General features: G+C 53.5%; 5 protein-coding genes across 5 annotated transcripts; 2 read left to right on the top strand and 3 right to left on the bottom strand.

The window, feature by feature from the left end:
- Nucleotides 1-4,203: 4,203 nt before the first annotated feature.
- Nucleotides 4,204-4,653, bottom strand: PHYSODRAFT_289301 (hypothetical protein; the record flags this gene model as incomplete). The annotated part of the gene is given in 2 exon segments (XM_009541302.1): nt 4,204-4,534; nt 4,547-4,653. A coding segment is annotated over 1 exon segment (182 nt), but the record flags the coding sequence as incomplete, so codon positions are not given.
- Nucleotides 4,654-10,115: 5,462 nt separating this feature from the next.
- Nucleotides 10,116-14,750, top strand: PHYSODRAFT_356222 (hypothetical protein). The gene has a single exon (XM_009541301.1). It carries the CDS (start codon nt 12,621-12,623, stop codon nt 13,602-13,604), a length of 984 nt encoding a protein of 327 aa, XP_009539596.1. The 5' UTR covers nt 10,116-12,620; the 3' UTR covers nt 13,605-14,750.
- A 727-nt stretch (nt 14,751-15,477) lies between these two features.
- PHYSODRAFT_356221 (hypothetical protein) lies at nt 15,478-15,843 on the bottom strand (the record flags this gene model as incomplete). Its single annotated transcript, XM_009541300.1, has 1 exon — nt 15,478-15,843. A coding segment is annotated over exon 1 (282 nt), but the record flags the coding sequence as incomplete, so codon positions are not given.
- Nucleotides 15,844-16,008: 165 nt separating this feature from the next.
- PHYSODRAFT_320233 (hypothetical protein) lies at nt 16,009-16,775 on the top strand (the record flags this gene model as incomplete). Its single annotated transcript, XM_009541299.1, has 4 exons — nt 16,009-16,114; nt 16,179-16,459; nt 16,524-16,568; nt 16,650-16,775. 4 exons carry the CDS (start codon nt 16,009-16,011, stop codon nt 16,773-16,775), a joined length of 558 nt encoding a protein of 185 aa, XP_009539594.1.
- Nucleotides 16,776-16,878: 103 nt separating this feature from the next.
- On the bottom strand, nt 16,879-17,873 carry PHYSODRAFT_342813 (hypothetical protein; the record flags this gene model as incomplete). Its single annotated transcript, XM_009541298.1, has 2 exons — nt 16,879-17,612; nt 17,648-17,873. 2 exons carry the CDS (start codon nt 17,871-17,873, stop codon nt 16,879-16,881), a joined length of 960 nt encoding a protein of 319 aa, XP_009539593.1.
- Nucleotides 17,874-17,982: the final 109 nt, after the last annotated feature.

Below are 17,982 nucleotides of genomic sequence, written 5' to 3'. Positions count from 1 at the left end.
GTATCGCCTCGCCACCGCAGCTGCTGCCAATAAGGACCCGCCGGAGCCTGTGGAGCCCACGACGCAGTTCAAGGTGGCACACGCAGTAGGGAAGGCTGTGGCTACTATGCTGGCGGGGATACCTGCAACCGAGTTTGCAGGCGCCTTCTGTGTGATGGAAGTCGCCACGAACATCGTGCGCGAGCGGCGGGCGGAAGCCGCAGCAAAACTCGCAGCAGCGAGTGAAGAAGTCGAGAGTGAGACGACGACCGACGACGATGCATCTCTCAGCGTTGCGAGCGCGGGCGTTCCTTCGGTTGATGATCCAGGCCCGAAGTCTTTAGGAGGTTGGAACGTTTTTGATAAGGATACATGTATTGTACAATGCAATTCCACCTAGCTCGGCAGGGCAGAGATCAAAGGCAAACACAGGACCTCGAAGCTCAACTGTTGACGCGTCGTCCGTTTAACAATCTAGAGATACCTTCTACGCAGCACCGCTTGCACCGGAAATGCGGCTGCAACGACCAAAGCTCTGCAACCACTCGAAGAAGCTGGAGAGAAGCTGGAGCCGTTCATCCTTCGGGTGCCGGGCCGCCCAGCAGCGCCAGCAACCACGGCAGGGCCCTCGCCATATCGCACATAGTTGAATGGGTAAGACACGCCTTGGACGCTGCCATTGTTGGAGCGAGGCGCATCACCAGCGCACCGGAAAGTGCGTGTGCAGCAACCGCCCTCTTCATCCACGCCAGCACGTGGAGCGCGTCAAGAAGCTCAAGATAGGCCCGCCCCACGAGGAAGGCGCGAATCTCGGTCCGCTCATTGGCCCCGAGGACGCTGTCACGAACGGTGCCACTGCTCTTGTCGGTGGCCAGCGCAGAGACATCGGCCGCAACTTCTACGAGGCTACAGTGCTGGCCCATGTAAACACAATGCGTGTTGGTCGGACCTGTTGTGTCGCTGTTCAAGTTCACGACGGAGGAGGAGGTGATCGAGATGGCCAACTCCACGGAGGCCGGTCGTGCCGGGTACTTTACTCGCAGAACCTGTCGCGAACGTGGCGTGTGGCTGCTGCGCTGGACTGCAAGGGCCTCCGTCTCCTCTGTCTTCTGCTTCAACTGCACGTGCATTTTGTCGAAAGCACCTTTCCAACGCGCTGCCATTCCCACTGATCGTCTTGCTCTTGGGTTTACCTTTCGAGCTATGCAAGTACTCGACCGAGTTGCTCGGCGCCGTAAGCCCCATCGTACGAGCGTATATGATGAAGAGGCGCAACCACGTGCAGCCGATAAAACGTTACCGAAAATACTTCCTCGGAGCTCCAGCGAAGACGCCCTGCCGTCGAGAAGACAAGAGAGTAGACGCTTCAGTATGGACCATAAGGTCACCACCTACTACACTCGGCGGGAATGCCAACGTCAAGGTTGGCTTTCAGATCCCCAACGTAGCAGGAAGGAATGCCTACTCATCCGCGTCTGACTGTTCGCAACTTTGATCACGATAGGTTCATGTTCGTGCTCGACCTTGCGCAGACGGTCAAAGCGCCCCCGAAGACATGTTCGAGCGGAAGGAAGAGGCACCTAGTAATATCGTGATCAAGGTAGGGAAGCTGGTCTGATAAGCTCGCGGTACATTTTGTGAGGTTGCTGAGCTGCTTGACACGGAACGAATGCAATACGGAAACGACGCCTTTAGCTTCGATAATGTAGGGCAGAATAGTGTTGTGATAGCCCCCGCAGAAGTTTACACTGATCAAATGGTGTCTTATGGCAGATTTACTGGACAGACACAACTCAAGAAATGTTGTTTGAAGCGGTAAGCCGGGTCATGCTGCTCATTCATGACTTTGATAGCTGCTGCAGGGAAAACATTCAGGTATATCAATGAAATTTGTCATCTCGAACGCTGATTTCTGATCGGTATCTTTACAGCATCTTTGGTGAGACAAGGCTGGGCTACTCTCTCGGTCGATTGAGTATCTTTTCGACATTTTTGGTGAACCGTCAGCCGAGCAAGTCGAAAGTGCGTGTGAAAATTGGCGATGTTGGCACGTTTGGATTCGAACATAACGCGGAAGTGACCCTCGTCGTCAGCTTTTTGGAAATCTACTGCGATAGAGTCCGTGACCTCACACGAGCGTAAGGATGCACTGGAAGAATTTACAACCTATTTTTTTTCTTGATCACTTCTCCTAAAACGGGTACCTGGACGGCCAGTGTCGTATCAGACGTCAAGCAGCGCCGAATGGTTTTTTCGTCAGGTATACTTGGTTTCCGTGTGGTGAAGCGATGCAGTTTATCTTAATCTTATGCGTTTTTCAATGAAGCAGATTCCTCGAACTGAGAGTGCCGCAAGGTATAGCGTCAATAAACATTGTGGGGGCAACCGTCAAGCCCCTCACCCAGCCTCGTGAGTTTGTTTTGAGCGCAGCTTCAGCTCGAATCCTCCGCGAATCGAAGAGGACTACGACTACGAAAAAGGCATGCAGCACGAACACAACGAATTCCAAGTACTCGGACTACACTGTAACTGGTTGCCTTGATTACGTGCTCCAACAAACTTTGAGATCCATGAGGATGCTCAAGCGCAGGTCTTTATGAAGAATTTATCTATGGTCACCGTATCGTCACAAGAAGAGGTGGTGGATGCCATCGTGCAATGCGGGCTGAAACTTCGCTCGACGCACGAAACCAAAATGAACGCGGTCTCATCTCGATCGCACACCGTTTTCACTATCCACGTATTTCAACAAGGTAGTGTTGCTCATTTGTGAATATTTTAGCTGCGGGGATCTAATCTTGTGCTGGTTTGTTGGATTGTCGAAGTTCGAGACACAGAAGAAGTAATCTACGGGATGCTCAAAATGGTCGAACGAGCTTAAGCTCGAGTAAAACCGGCGTTAGTGAGAGTAAGTCCCGAAAAGGATGAAGTTGGAGTAATCCCCCAGGTAAATAGACGATTTGAGCGTAAGATGTACAGCTGGTGAACCATGGGAGCTCTACCAAAACGCACACAAACTCGATATTTGCTACGGTCATAAACATGGCGTATTTCTCGTAGCAAATCCGTCGTAATTTGTAGAGACGAATTTGACGTCTCCACAAATTGCGTCGAGCGCAAATGAAGCGTACCATTATTTTGGTTCAATTCCCAATCACCACTCATGCTGAGCGTTCACGCCCGCGCTCTCAAGCTCTGCGTCAGCGCTTGTCGGAACTCGCCAGTGATCTTGGGACTGTGCGTGCATGAAGTGGTGGGCATCTCCGCCGACGTGCAGGCGGAGATTGCGGAGAACGAGACGTTGCAGCAGGAGAACAGGTAGGACTGACCGAACAGCAGCAAGAACTACATAGTGAACATGGCCAAGTGGCCTTACATAGCAAACAAATACATCAGTCTTCAATCTTCCTCGCCGAGCTCACTTCCACCTGCCAACAGCGCTCCCAAGCCGTGGACAGCAGAGCCAGCGCAAGATGCTGAGTGTTTACTACCACCCAAGTTGATTGAACGTGCACCTAACGCATTGTTTGTTACTAACGATAAGTGAGTGTAGCCATGTATTTAGCACTCAAATGTGATGGGTTTGGTCGGTATCATCGGTTGTAGCAAACACGACGCAAACGAGGACATATTTGGCACATAAATCGCGATTTGTGACAGCGTTTGTGATAGTTTTGGAAGAGTTCCATGGCCCGTGCAATCAGCTAAATACGCCCATAGCCTTTCATATTTGGGGCGAAGCCCCACCCTATAATGAAATCGCTCTGTTTTATCGCTCTGATTTACTTTCTTTCGATGAATTTATGGATAGGGCTAGGGAAAGGTTTAATGGTTGCCTTTCCCAGGGGCAAAAATGCTGCATTTTACCTCCATATAAGATCCTTTCAGGCTCAATGTCCAACGGTTCCGAGTGACTATTCATAGAAGCTCAGGGATTTAGCCTCCAACAAAGGATGCGAAAGCCATTAAACGGAGGCCCGACTTTTAGGAGGCCTCCACCAAATAGAGCATCTATGGGCTGTGGGCCTTCTAAAGTGGATTTGGTTTAAAACTGCGTTATTTTAGCTAAATTAGTACTCTGATTTGCTGAACTATTGACCCAATTTTAGCGTCGTATTGCACAGAAATCGGGGTAAGTGCCCTTGTTGAAGGTCTACTTAGAGTAGCTCTGGTCAGTAAGCAAGTTGCTCAGCTACTGCATGCCGCAGGTGGCACCGCTCACTCTGCCGTCACCTCACGCATTCGGCACGCCTCCCCCAGGACCGCTCTCGGGTGCGGCCAGGTCGGTTGGTAGACTGGGAGCAGGACACACGCGCACAGAGGAAGAGGCAGCGGCGACGGCGTGGATTTGGGCGGGCGACTGGCGCTTAGGGCGAGCACGCTCACGAACACTCTGCGTAGCTCCCTCCCAGCCATACGCGGCAGCCGCAGCGCCTCTGGCTACCGCGGCTCCACCTTCGGCTCAGACGTCGTGCTGTTGTAGCAAGACGCGGGCACGTAACGTGCTGCAGGGGCTGCAGGCGCCCATCCGTTCGCCACTATGACCCACGGCGGTGGCAACACCTAGAGCAAGGAAACTGAGCAGAGCTCAAGTGTCCGCCCACTACGAGCATGTGCATGACCCATGCGCGCTGGCTGACAAGCATGATGACGAGCTCGTGATGGCATGAACAAGGACTACGCCGGACACGGTTTCAAGCATGTCATTACAGCAGACCACCCCCACAAGCACTTCCCCACTATGTATTGATAGCTGGACTTCAGTGCCCGACAGGTTGAAGCACAACAGACGCTCAGTATGACCTTTCCGTGGCTTCCTTTTCGAGTTTGCAGCTCTCTCTCTCTCTCTCTCTCTCTCTCTCTCTCTCTCTCTCTCCTTCTCCCTCTCTCTCGGGCATAAGGATTTCCTCTACATGTAGTGATATTATTCATCTCAACTCGATCACACCACTAACAACGCAGTATACATCAAAAAGACATGTATCAGCACTTTTAGCCGGTAACTCCTCATTCCTTTAGCGAATCCCGTACCAGACGATGATTTTGTAAGTTTCCGCACACCACGATTCTGGGTTGTCAGCGACAATCTGTGTTTAACGTGAAATAACGCTGTAGATAGTAAACTGCAATAATTGTGAAACTCAGCAAGATTGCCGCCAGCCTCCTTGTCGCTCCATAACTCAAAAGTCTAATAGAACTAAAGCATTACAGAGTATTCGTTAAGCTTCCCCGATATTACCTTCATTAGCGATGTTGCGTGGTTGCTACATGGATGGTTTTCGTACTTTTGACTAATGATCCAATTGCTGGGGCCGATTTCTCACAAATGGGACCTCAGATAACGCTGTGAAACCTGAAATAATGCTTTGTAAACCAATTGAGTGATTAACAATTCGATCCATACGGCTTCGCTTTAGCTTCATATACTTCAAGCAATAACTTACTAAATAGTGAATTCCTTCCATATTTTGAACTTCAAAATATATCATGTTTGCTGAAAAAGAGGAAAGATGATTTTTCCCGCATTAGTAGAGGTCTGCTCATGCGAACAAGTTTCAGTAAAAAGCTTAGGATGGGTTTTCACTAGTGCTGCACATGAGACTTTCGTACACATACATAGTTTTAGTTTTAGGGAAACTAATAGATAACAGTCGCAAAAAGTCTGTCTTAGCGGATGGTGCCCAGTTTTGCAAAAATCCTACTTTAAAGCGAGTTTAGCCATGGTTTCTATTTATTTGTATTTTATCTAGATTTGTGAGTGGTATGCTGCATTGAGAGGGTCGTTTCGAATAAATGTTCGTCTCGGGTCAAATCACAGCTTTGTAGGCTTGTAAGAATGGTGAAAACACATTAAGGCTCCTAAACATATAAAATTATTCACAGGTCGAAGATTCACAGGTCGAAGAGCTGTGCTTGGTCAGCAGAATTGTTTTGTAACTTACCGAAACCGGGTACCTTTCTATCCTAAATAGGGTACTGACTCACCTAAACAAATACATCTTAAGGATACGAATGGCTACATGTATTACTCTGCAGCTCAGCGGTTGTTGCTAACTTTTACACCAAAAAGCTGAGGTTACAACTAAAAGCTATGATGCTATAACTCATTTCTGTGCTAAGGATTTCACGACTACTTACACTGTGCTGCGAGTCCGCTGAAGCATACTTTATCGCTGGGCAACGCTTGTCAATATACCGTGCTATCATGTTTGCTAGCTCGAGCTATGTAAGCTGTATGCCTCAAATGTTGAAAGCTTAGTACATCGTCTCACATTAGACACGCTCGCCAAAAATGGAACGGAGGGTGTTAATATTGTCTTCACTGCAGATTTGGATACCGGCATGTACAGTATCGATAGTTTTCTGTAATGCGTAGTCGGCATATTGTACTCTCAGTTTATTTCGTACACAAGAGACTTAGTGCGCTGCATTTCGACGCAACAAGCACGTTCAACGCGGATGCGTGCAAGTATATTCCAAATTGGTTTAGCACTGAAGTGCTAAAAAATATGCGCTACCAGCCCAAACCACTAGTTGTTTCAGTGAAATCAGTACCATAATCGAAAGAATCTCAAATCAAATACACCAAGGTCTTTGGCGAGTTCATGAACAGTAATTGGGTTCTGTACTTATTTATTGAGATTATTTGTAGGAATTTTCCTGGTATTTGTTATAATTATTTGGGGTAGTAAATGGTAATATATACTGGGCCCAGTGGGCGGCAACCAGTCGCTGCATCGCCTCGCGATGAGGACGCATTTGCCAAATGTGGACACTTGTAATAAAATTGCAACTGTTTCATGTTCTGAGATGGACACAGTTCTAGAAAGTGTCCATTTAGCAACAATTACTGACAACTTTTGTTTTATCGGTTCTGCTAGGCTGGACAAGCGACGCTGAGTGTGCAGCTGCCAGCGCTCGATGGACTGAAGATGTTCGTGGGCTCGGCGCGGAGAAGAACGAGGTCTTTGTCGGGTCGCCGCATAATACGTCGATTGTTGCCGAGCTGCCGTGCGTGACGGTGCGTTTGGAAGGATATAAGAGTTCATGCCTATGAAGATGGGGCTGATCTGTTTTTAAGAATGTGGCGGACGCTTTCCACGATGTGGAGTTTGTGTGGGACGACGAGTGGATGCGGTGGTATGTGGACGAAGTGCTGCTGCTGTAAGAGTTTATCCACGAGGTGGAGGAGGGGAGTAGTGCGAGCAGCGGGGGGGGGCAATGTCGTCGTGGAGTTAGCACGGAAAAGGTGCCAGTGGGGTAAAGCTGGCGGTGAAGCGGATCGAGTTGGGCTCGGCGGACGCGTCGGACCCGTTGTGCGCGCCGCGGCATCCAACCGCGAGCAATTGCCGAGCGAAAGAGTGTACGTTGTCTATCAGATGGTGGATGCGTTAGGATGTTTATTTATTTGAGGCGTTGCTATTGTGTTGCGTAGCTTTTTCTCCGCGGCTTGGGTCGGTTCAAAGTTCTCTGTCGGTGAACGAAATGGAGTCCTTCATCAACGAAATAGCCGAAGCGTTTTCGAGATGAAGTGAGCCACGTTTTCAAGCCCGAACTCGACACCACGACAGTCCACGGCTTTGCACTAGGCCTGCCTGGCCAGCAGTAGGCAGCTTAGTTTTAGTTTTAGAGGGCGGCGTTCCTCAGCTAGCTTGCGTGCAGGCCAACTAGCTGGCCGACTTGACCGACTTTAAGAGCCGCCAGCCGCCGCCCCGACCCCCCCCCCCCTACCATGGCGCGTTAGCAGCCCCTGTGGCTTCCAGCACTTCCGCCCCTGCGTCTTTACCATGCTGTCGGTGGCCTCAGCATCGGCAGAACCGGCCCTCAGCGTGGCTCAGCAGCAGCAACCACGACCAGCCCAGTCCGGCACAAGCCCCCTCCCAGCAGCCCAAGCAGACCACCTTCAGCCCACGCCCATCAAGCCGACCAAGTCCCCAAGAAGCATGCGGCCTTGCGCCGATATTGCAGCCCTTAGGCTCCCACAGCGCGTGGTGCCGGAACTAGCCCCGGCCCAAGTTCCCCGCCGCAGTATCTAAGCCGTTCCAGTAGTTCGTGCAGTCCAAGCACTCCAAGCCGTCGACGCACCGCTGTCCACCCTGACCAAGCAACCCAAGCGGCCCCAGCAAAGGCTCCAGCAGCCCAAGCACCAGCAAGGCAAGCTCCTGGCCACTGCCGGCTCCGCCGTCGGCTGCCATTGTGCCCCCACCGTGCGGTGGTCGGCATCGGCACCGGCGCGGATGCCCAGCAGCCCACGCCATGGAAGCCGCCCAAGCAGACATGCAAGTCGCCCATGCTGATCCAAACTGCATGAGCTGTACACGCTAATTCATATCTACTGGCTGTTGAATCTAGAACTTGGTGTATACAATCGACATTTTGACGACGGACTATCGCATGGAGGCCTGGCAGCGTTGGAGCTGCTGTCATCGCGCCAACTCTGGTGGTTTATGCTGGCGGTGAATCTCGACGGCTACGCGCACAATGAACTAATGCGTGTGTGAGAGCACAATAACATGAGCCAGCGCAAGAGCGCCGCGCAGACTTGCGACAAAAGCCCACCCGACGCAGGAGTTGATCTGAACCGCAATTACGATGTCTACTTCGCGATCAAAAGCAAGGGCAGCAGCGATGATCCGTGTGGTGATGATTACAATGGGCCGACCGCCGTCTAAGAGCCGGAGACGCAAGCTGCTCGCGACCTGGTGTGACTTCAGCGTGGTCCTCAATTACCACTCCTTTGGCAAGTACTTCAATCTGCCGTTCGCTTGCCAGGATGAAGGTAGCCAAACAACTCGGTGTTTGGGGCACTGGCTCGCGAGCTGGCGCATTTCAACGGATTCGGCTATGTTCAGTCGTGGAAGGAGAGCAACCTGTACACCGTGAACGGCGAGACGAGCGGCTGGATGTGGCAAGCGCACGGTATTTTCGCCATGTCCCCCGAAGTGGTGACAGCATTTAAGGTGTCGTCTGTCCCCAGATCACCGCGTGAAGACGTCTCTCACCTACCAGTATCAGCTATCAGGTATCAGCTGAGCTACACTACACGAACCTGCAGCTTGCGCGCATGGCAGGACTCGTGTACTATCTGGCTCCTGAAGAGAGTGCAGCTAGGAGCGATCGCGGACGGCGACTCGACGACTTCGTTCTTGCCTGTGGGGTGGCAGTCTCGAACAGCGGACTTCGACCTGCGTCTGCGGAGTTGTTGGGATCTGTTTATGTGAACGGAACGGGTGCCAGTGACGTTGTACATCTTGAGCTCAAGGCAGAGCCGGAGGGTTTACTTCGAGTGCGACTGAAGAGGGTTTTACGCTGATGATTCCCCATTTTGGAGACGATTTCCACCAGTCCATGAAGGAGATTGATGTCCTGTACTTGGTTGTGCGAGACGGTCTTAGCTGCCATCTCTTCCGTGCCGGTACGTTCTGCGGTGATGCATTGCACGAAATAAGTTGCTTAACTAACATTCGTTCTCGTGCGCTCTTAGCTGTTCATTTCGATACTGCTGCTGAAAAGACGAACTTACCCAACTTCCAAACGTGGACAGCACTCCCACTACCTCGTTGTGGCATATGCGAGCAGTTTGGTGCCCCGCTAACCCACCGATGGATCCACAAACAACGCCAGCACCTCTCCGATTTGCTCAGGAATATAGGACGCAGTCGTCTTGAAGTCGGTTCGCACTCGAGATACCGGCTTGTCGACGATTTCTGAACCAGCAGACTCCACTACGATCGGCTCCGCGACTCCTGCTGCATCTGTTCCAGCTCCTACTATCGAGTCCAGCCCCACTGCCACCGCTGCCAATACCAATGTCAGATCCAGCGGCAGCATTTCAACGGGAGCTGACTACGAGTTCATCATCAATTCTGCCCTCGTCTGTGTCGTGGTCGGGTCCAGTTGCGATGGCTTTGCTGTTACTGGTGGTGGTTGTGCTCTTCTTCCGCCGTCGTTGCCGGCGAACCAAGTAGAAACCTGCCAGGACCAAGGCACCGTCAGGCGGTCAGAAGAGACGCAGTAACGTGCAGTACTGGCGCACCGGTGAAGACCTGAACTCCCCTGCAGCAGGAGACAAGCAACTCACCTACGACGATGACGACGAAGAGTTTGATTTACTCGACGCAGAATGTGGAGAGAGAGGCCTGTCACCTCAAGATGAAGACGTGGTGGTGTCCAAGGATCGCAACATCTCCTTGTAGAACGTCGAAGGCATTGCGTTCGTCTGACGAAGAGGTGGTCCAGAACCTGGAGGCTAGACGTGGTGGAAGGTTCGAGTGATGTATGATAACGTGCGTTGTGTTGAGTATGTGGGCTCTGATCTTGTCGGCTATATTTTGCTTGCTACCTTCAACGCAGGTTTGCAAGGACAACAACAACGGTGGCATCTTATTCAAAAATATCCTCTAACCTCTCCCTCTGCTTCAGTCATGCTTGGCTAGATCGGATGGTCCCGCAGTACACGCAGTGGTGGCGCTCGACTGCTGGATCCAACGCCAACGACGACGACTATCGCGCAGTTCTACAACAACTCGCAGACGCTACAGGCAGCCAGCAAGTCGTCTAAATCTTGGAGCCCGACGCGATCGGTCTTCGGTCTTCTTGCTGATGGAGGCTGTGGCGATGCCATAGGTTACGCCGATAACCTCAGGGTGGCAATGGACATCCTCTCGCAGAACCCCAATGCTGAAATCTACCTGGATATGGGGTGCTGGACGCTCTCCGACGATGACCAGGCGGCCGCTGTCGCGAAGATTGTCAACGCCGTGGACCCGAGCTACAAGTGCAAGGGCATCTCGCTCAACACGTCGAACTATCGCTCCAACGCGGAAATGGCGGCTACGTGCGAGCGGTTCGTCAAAGCCAGCGGCCGCGAGTACAAGTGCATTGTGGGCACGTCAGGCAACTTCGTGAGTCCATCTACCACTGAGCGAGACCTCGCACGAGCGAGCGCCGTGTCCGGGGTAAGGAGGCGCCAACCACCACGAATGCGCTGCCTGCCCGAAAGGCTCGGCCATGTCTTCCTCACTACTTTGGTGAAGAAATGGCCGATTATTTTCTCGAGGGACTGCGGACTGCTGGCTGCTAACTGCTGGCTGCTAACTGCTGGCTGCTAACTGCTGGCTGCCCCCACCCGACGGACGGACGGACGGACGGACGCCATCCAATCGCACTCGCCGTGTTGTGGAAATAATCGCATTCGACAGGGGAAAGCTTGGGCTCGCTTTCGCAGAAAATGGCTCGGAACCCCGTTGAATCTGCTGCCCAAGGGCCTCTCGAGCAGCCAAAGTCTCGCAGGTTTATCGAGTTTTCAGCCAAGTTTTGCTGAGACCGGGTTGGTTCTCGGGGACAGGAGCTCGCGACGGAGCCCGGCCCGCGCAAACGACTGGCGCGGAGGCTCGCTCGCCTCGGTCGAGGTGCTCAGATACGCCGCTCACGACCAAGCAAGGAAGTCCCCGTCTTGGACCCCTCGCCGCCAGCTTCGACGCCCAAGTTATCAGGTCCATGCACGGTCTCTTGGGCGACGACCGCCGTGCCTGGCAGGCAACTCCATGGGTAAGCTTGGTGTGCTGCGACGCCTTTTGTAAGTACGATCGTGTAACTTGCTCGTTATGTTTGCACCTTTTGATGATCGCAGGTTGAAGCGGCCTTGAAGCTCAACCAAGCCAACAGCAGCAAGTGGCTTCACTTGGCCTGTGTACGCTAACCCGGCATGTTATAGAAGCCAAAGAAACCGCAATGCGTACACTAGTAAGTTATTGTGTTCACCGCCGCCTACCTAACTGTCTATCTATTCTGTCTACTTATCTATTAACTTCAACGTATGCACGTGCTCATGTTCAGTGCCCAACCAGAGCCCGAGGCCATCGCCGCAAGCCTCCCAAGTTCCCACGGACCCCACCAGGCATCGTCACTGTACTAGTGGCTCGGACACCGGAAACTTCGTGCCCGGCATGCTCAAGAGTTTCATACTCTTCCTCGACGGCAAGGCGGGCTACGCTGCCAGACGTGATACGCTGGACCAAGTTTTCGTCGTGATTTACCACCCGATTTGGAGTGGATAGGGCGGGAGTGTCTAATATAACTTCACCAAGTACATTACGGTGTAATATTCTGATTTATATATATTATAATGGAGCAGCTCACTGAGTTTGGATTGAATCAGGATCAGTTTGTCGCAGCTTACTGATTTTGAGTAACTTTCGCGAAAGGTCGCGAATTGTGCCGGGGCGAATTTTGGGAAGTGATGCGTTCATGGCATCCTGTAGTCTGACAAATGCGAAAGAATTGTACTGTAGTTCTACTTGAGCCATTTACACAATGCGGGCACCTTCAGCCTCAGGCGAATCTCCGCTAGAGGCAACCAACGTCTCCTGGTCTCACCGGCGCGTGCAGAAGCTGCAGCAGGAGGCCGTCGACAGCGGCGCCAAGAACGCCGCCGTGGAGATGCGCTGGGCCGACCTCTTCGAGTTCAGCATGCCGCAGGAGCTGCACAACGAGCTGGAGCTGCAGAACCGGGCGTGCGCCGAGATCTTGGCAGGGACGCGGTGATCCGCGAGTTCCAGAACCAGCTCAAGGCCAAGGACGAAGAGTACGTGGCGGCGCTCAAGGTGCAGGCCGAAGAGGTAGAGAAGCTGGTGGATCGGATGAGTCAGCAGTACCGGGAAATGCAGGATGAGTACGAGCTTGAGCTCGAGCAGATGGAGGACGCCTTCCTCAAGGAGCGCGACGAGCGCATCGCCAACAACAAGCTCGAGATCGACTCGCTGTTCGAGCGCAGACGCGAGATGGAGATGGTCTACATGGAAGCCAAGCAGACGCGCGACGAGCAGTATCTGCAGGAGATTGAGGAGCTACGAGTGCGCGATGCGGAGGACTACAACGAGCTCAAGATCAAGCTCGAGACCAACATCCAGACGCTCGAGCAGCAGCTCGAAGAGATGCGCGCCACGTACCAGCTCAACACGGAGAGGCTCGAGTACAATTACCGAGTGCTGACGGAGCGCGACATGTTGAACTCGGCCACGCTCAGTCAGCAGAAGCGGAAGCTGTCTCGACTGAAAGACGCGCTGGCCACTCTGATCGCCAAGTACAACCAGACCGACGCTCGGGACCGACACCAAAACGAGGAGCTCACGGAGGAGTATCGGCGCCTCACGAAGCAGTACCTCGACCTGCAGCGGAAGTACGCGCACTTCGAAACCAGCGACAGCAACAAGTACGACGAAGTGTGGCAGATGCACGAGGAGGACGCGATTCACAAGATCGAGAAGCTGCTGGACGCCGATCGCGTCATCCACGAGCAGCAGCTTGGCCTCGCGTGGCGGCCACCGGCTCAGTCCATCCGTAACTGGAGTCAGTCTGCAAAGGCTGGCGATGCGGCAGCTCTCCAGAAGCAGCTCGAGAACGGAGACGAGTCGTCGCCCGATTCCAACGAGAGCGACAAGGGCGGCAGCAGGCGAGACGACAATGGCGCCAACGCCGACCAGGACGATTTCGACGACGAATCGGTCGAAGCCTACACGCCGCCAGTCAAGAAAATATCGGGCGCGAAGCTCAAGTACATGCTGAAGATGCTCGCGTCCGAGGCTGGCTTCCTGGTGTCGTTCTGCAAATATTGCCTATATTAAAAATGATTTTAAATCTTATTTAATTTTAGCACCGGAAGGTTTAAAAATTAATCAATATATTAGTGTTATAAACTTTTAAACAAATTCCTTTACGTTGAGCTGCTGAGAAATAAGCTCTAGTATTCTCTAAATTGAGCTAATTCTAATTTCATAGTACTTATCAGGCTCATAATCTGAAGATGTACGGGCGGTGTGTACAAAGTCCAGTAACATATTCACCGCAGCATAAAAAATAATAAATATTCTTATAAAAATAAGAATAATATTTATTATTTATTAGGTGAAAAAAAACCCTTAAAACCATTAACAACTACCTATTTACATAGAAATAAAAAAATTAAAACAGGTATTTTTTTTAAAGAACCTGCATTTAAAAGTATTTTGCCCATACAATTGAACCTAATAAACCGATTGATAACATTGCATAAACCATTCCTAAATAACCAACCTTAAAAATTAAAAAAAAAAAAGTGGGGTGAAGGTAAAACAAGTGGTGGACCGCCGTTTACTGGGACTTCCATTTAATGCGCAAACATCTCCTTTTAATCTTCACGGCAGCGTGCAGCAGGCGCTGGAGAATTTGCCCGATGACGAGGCGGAGCTTGTGAACATGATCGTGCGCGCGCTCGGTATCGACAACGAGGAGGACATGGAGAAGCTCATGGGGTACTTCTTCGAGGACCCGCGACAAGAGGTTCCTGGTAGTGGTGACAACAACCGGGAGGGCAATTCACCCGGCAAGGACGGGGCCAAGACATCGTGGGGCCTTATGGTCGGCCCGGAGGACGTCATCCGAGTCATCAAGCAGTTCGTTGAGGTTCGTCGCTGCAGACATTGCTGATGTTTGCTCTGCATGGGTATTGTGAGTCCATTTCGCTTAAGTAGCACTTCAACTTCGCTTTCGCCTGTCACTGGTAGAGCTGCATCTGCGTGGGCGGCACGATGAGGTCCTCGTTGATGGGGCGGCCAGGTACTGCTTGAGCAGGTTCTTGAGCTCTGCGTTCTGCGCCTTCATGGCCGTCACCTCGTCGATCAGCTCCTTGCGCCGCAGCAGCGCCGTGTTGTAGTGCGTCAGCCCCTTCTCGAGTGTAGCCATGACGCGGATCTTCTGCGGGGAACACCTTGACGATGTTGGCCCAGTATTCCTTCTCCGCCTTCCGGGCTCTGGCCTTGAGCGCAGCCGAGCTGGTGCCTTTTGTGGCCTTCTTGCCGCCCTCCGTGTCGCCGCTGACTGAGCGGTGCAGGATCCGAGCAACAGGGGCAGCGCGCTTCAGCGCATTTGTCTCCTGGAAATGTACACTGCAAACCCAAACAGTTAGTTCAGCACAGATGTACAGTACCAATATAAGACACGAGTGTATCCTTATTCGAAACTAAGGCGTTGATACGCTGACTCATTTTTCAGAACTCTTTCAACCATCGTCATGACCCGAGTCGGCTACGTCGCGCTCTTCTTCGTGAGCGCCGCGGCCGCAGGGCTGCTGCGCACCTTCGGCCAGAGTATGCATCAGCACACCCTCAATCCCCTCTGTCCTTGTATACTTGAGTGAGTGCGACTGATACCTTCAATGCTGCAGACGTTCTGTCGAGACTCGGCGTCTTCGACGAGTGCGACGACTCGGCGTACCCGAGCACCTGCGTGGGCAACCAGTTGGTCTACCGCATCAGCTTCAGCCTGGGCTGCTTCTTCACGCTCACGGCGCTGCTGAGCTGTGCCGTGGCCAGAGGCTGCGAGAGTGTCTGCTGCATGCTGCTGTTCCAGCTGCCGCTCTACCTTGGCATGGTGCTGGCGTCGCTCTTCATCCCCAATGGTAGGTCACTTCTGTGGAGGTAGAGCAGATCGTAGTACTGCACAGTGCTAAATTGTTGTGAGTGTGTGGGGGTAGATTTCTTCGACGGATACGTGGACATAGCGCGCGTGGCGTCGGCACTCTTCATCATCCTGCAGATCATCATCATCCTGGACTCGACGTGTAGGATAAAGTGACTCGAGTTGGTGACGCCGCTCCTCCTCCTCGACGCGGTGGTGGATGCCCGCGTGCTTGCGGCGGTCCAGCTGGTTGAGGCTGTCGGCCACCTGCTGCTGGCCGCGGCTCATGCGCTGCGACTCGCCGCTTCTTGCGCGAGGCGTCATCCTTGGACGCGTTGCGCGCATCGCGGTCGCTCGCCTCGGTCGCCGCGTCCGCGTGCGCCTTGGACGACGACGCGGACGTCGAGTCCATCGTCATGGCGGCGCGGATGCAATTAGTACTCGCGGTTGCAACAACGGCAACGCCAACAGGCCATCAACATCAACTTATTCCCGATGTCAGGATTATGATTCATACCAGGAATATGCGTTTACATAGGATTATTCTCAAGGATGGTATAGCGCCTGGTGTTCAACACATTTTTCCAGTGCAGCATGGACGAGCAGAGCGCCACTACCGCCGCCGCCGCCGCCGCCGCCGCGACGATCGCCCAGGCCACCAAGAATGGGCAGCAGATGCTGGCACACTTGCTGGCCACGCGTACCACGTGCTGGACGAGACCAAGCACATGAACCTGAAGCCGCCGCTGCGCCCGAGCTCCAAGCTGTTCGCCGCCGACGCGCCTCCCGCGCCCAGCTCGCCGACGCGCCGCAGGATGAAGCGCTGCCGGAAGTCAACGGACTCGCCGCGGGTTTCGCCGGCAGTCACGCGCACGCCGGCGGCGCCCAGGGCCACCCCATCGTGATCCCGTACTCGCCCGAGGAGATCCAGGACACGTACTCGAAGATAGCGGCGCTCAAGGCCCAGTACATCAAGATCAGTGCCGAGCTGCTGCAGGCCGTGAAGGAGGTGGAGAAGAAGCAGGAGCCGCAGCAGGACGACAAGGTAAGAGAAGGCTGCTAGCTGTGTTGAGTGGGAGGGGTCTGACCTGTTGCTCTTGATGCTGCAGGACGCGACGGCGAAGCTCGTGCAGACGAGGAATCAGCTGCGCAAGGTGCGGAACACGCTACTATCGGCGTATGGAAGTTATGGTGGCTATGAATTCTGATGATCCTTGTGTTGTTGTGGAGAGCAGGAGGTTTATGAGAGAAACTTGGTCATGAAGGGGCTGATCGACCGGCTGCGTAACCAGCAGCACTCGATCCGGCTGATGAAGGGAGGGAGCGCGTACCCGCCGAACATTGTCATGGAGAGCGTATAGATTCGTAGCGTCGACATGCGTTCTTTCTTCAATTTAAAGCTGTGCGCTGCGCTTTCAGCATGCTGTCGACGCCTTTAATGATTGTTTTCCGCGCAGAGCTCATCTATGATTGCATTTCATCGGCAATGCAGCTTAAGCCGTAAACGGCAGGCTGCCGCTTGCCGGTAATTTCTAACTTGGTTAGCTCGCGCTTCGCGAAACCGCGTGAGCGACGACGCGGCTGCAGGAAAACATTACCAGCTAGGGCGTTCTTGCGCCGAGACGGGTCCTTGACGTTCGCGTGGCCGTAGGGGCAGTGGCGGCACCCGTTGCCACAGCAAACTTGCCGCTCCGTCAAGATGTACGCTGCCATAACGGAGTAACCCGTGGCTGGATCTGTGTACATGGCCTGCTTGCTGGTGCACGCAGCTTGATGCAGCTCCTCGATCTCCAGCAACTCCGCCGACTTGGTCTCCTCAGCCTTCGAATCCCTCGCAACCAGCGACGTGTCGAAGAGTTTGTACGGGAACGTCGAGTCCTTCATCCAGCCGCTCTCCGGTTCATGCAGCGCGTGCACGAGCCACTCCAGCGCCACCAGAAGCCGCCTCGTCAGACGAGTGAACATGGACGTGCCGTCCATAATGAACACCTTCGGATGCGCTTCACCCTTCAGCAGCGACGTCCACCAGTCCCCGACGCGTCCTTCCAGCAGCTCCGTCTCCGTCTTGTCCAGACTCAGTCCGCACAGTGCCACGACCACCACGTCCACTTCTCCCCCATCCTCCAGGTCCTCCACCACGTGGCCTCCACGATCTCCCGCATCCAGCCTTCCGTGCCGAGGAACAGCGGCTCGAGCCACTCCACCATCAACACCTTCGCTTTCCTACCATTACTATCTACAAATACTCTATCCTGCTCCTTCAACTGCTGCAGTCTGCTGTAGTGTTGCTGGGCCATGGCCTCCCCCACCTCCGTCACGCCCAGCGCCTCGCCGAGCTGCTGGAACTGCTTCACCAGCGCGTCCTCCAGGCTCTTGGGGTTGCACGTCACGATCTGCGTCAACTGGCCGCCCGCGCGCAGTTTCGCAGCCCTCAGCAGCTGCGTCATTGGCAGCGCCATTGGGGGGCTGCACAAGTTGCTCGTCAGTGCCGCTGTCCACGGCCGCGTGGACGCTGGAACGCTTTTAAAACCTCACCGGCACAACAGCAACACACAGCACTACATAACC

This window comes from Phytophthora sojae (assembly GCF_000149755.1).
Source record: "Phytophthora sojae unplaced genomic scaffold PHYSOscaffold_21, whole genome shotgun sequence".
NCBI lineage: Eukaryota > Oomycota > Peronosporomycetes > Peronosporales > Peronosporaceae > Phytophthora > Phytophthora sojae.
This window is presented reverse-complemented; position numbering and strand designations above follow the sequence as displayed.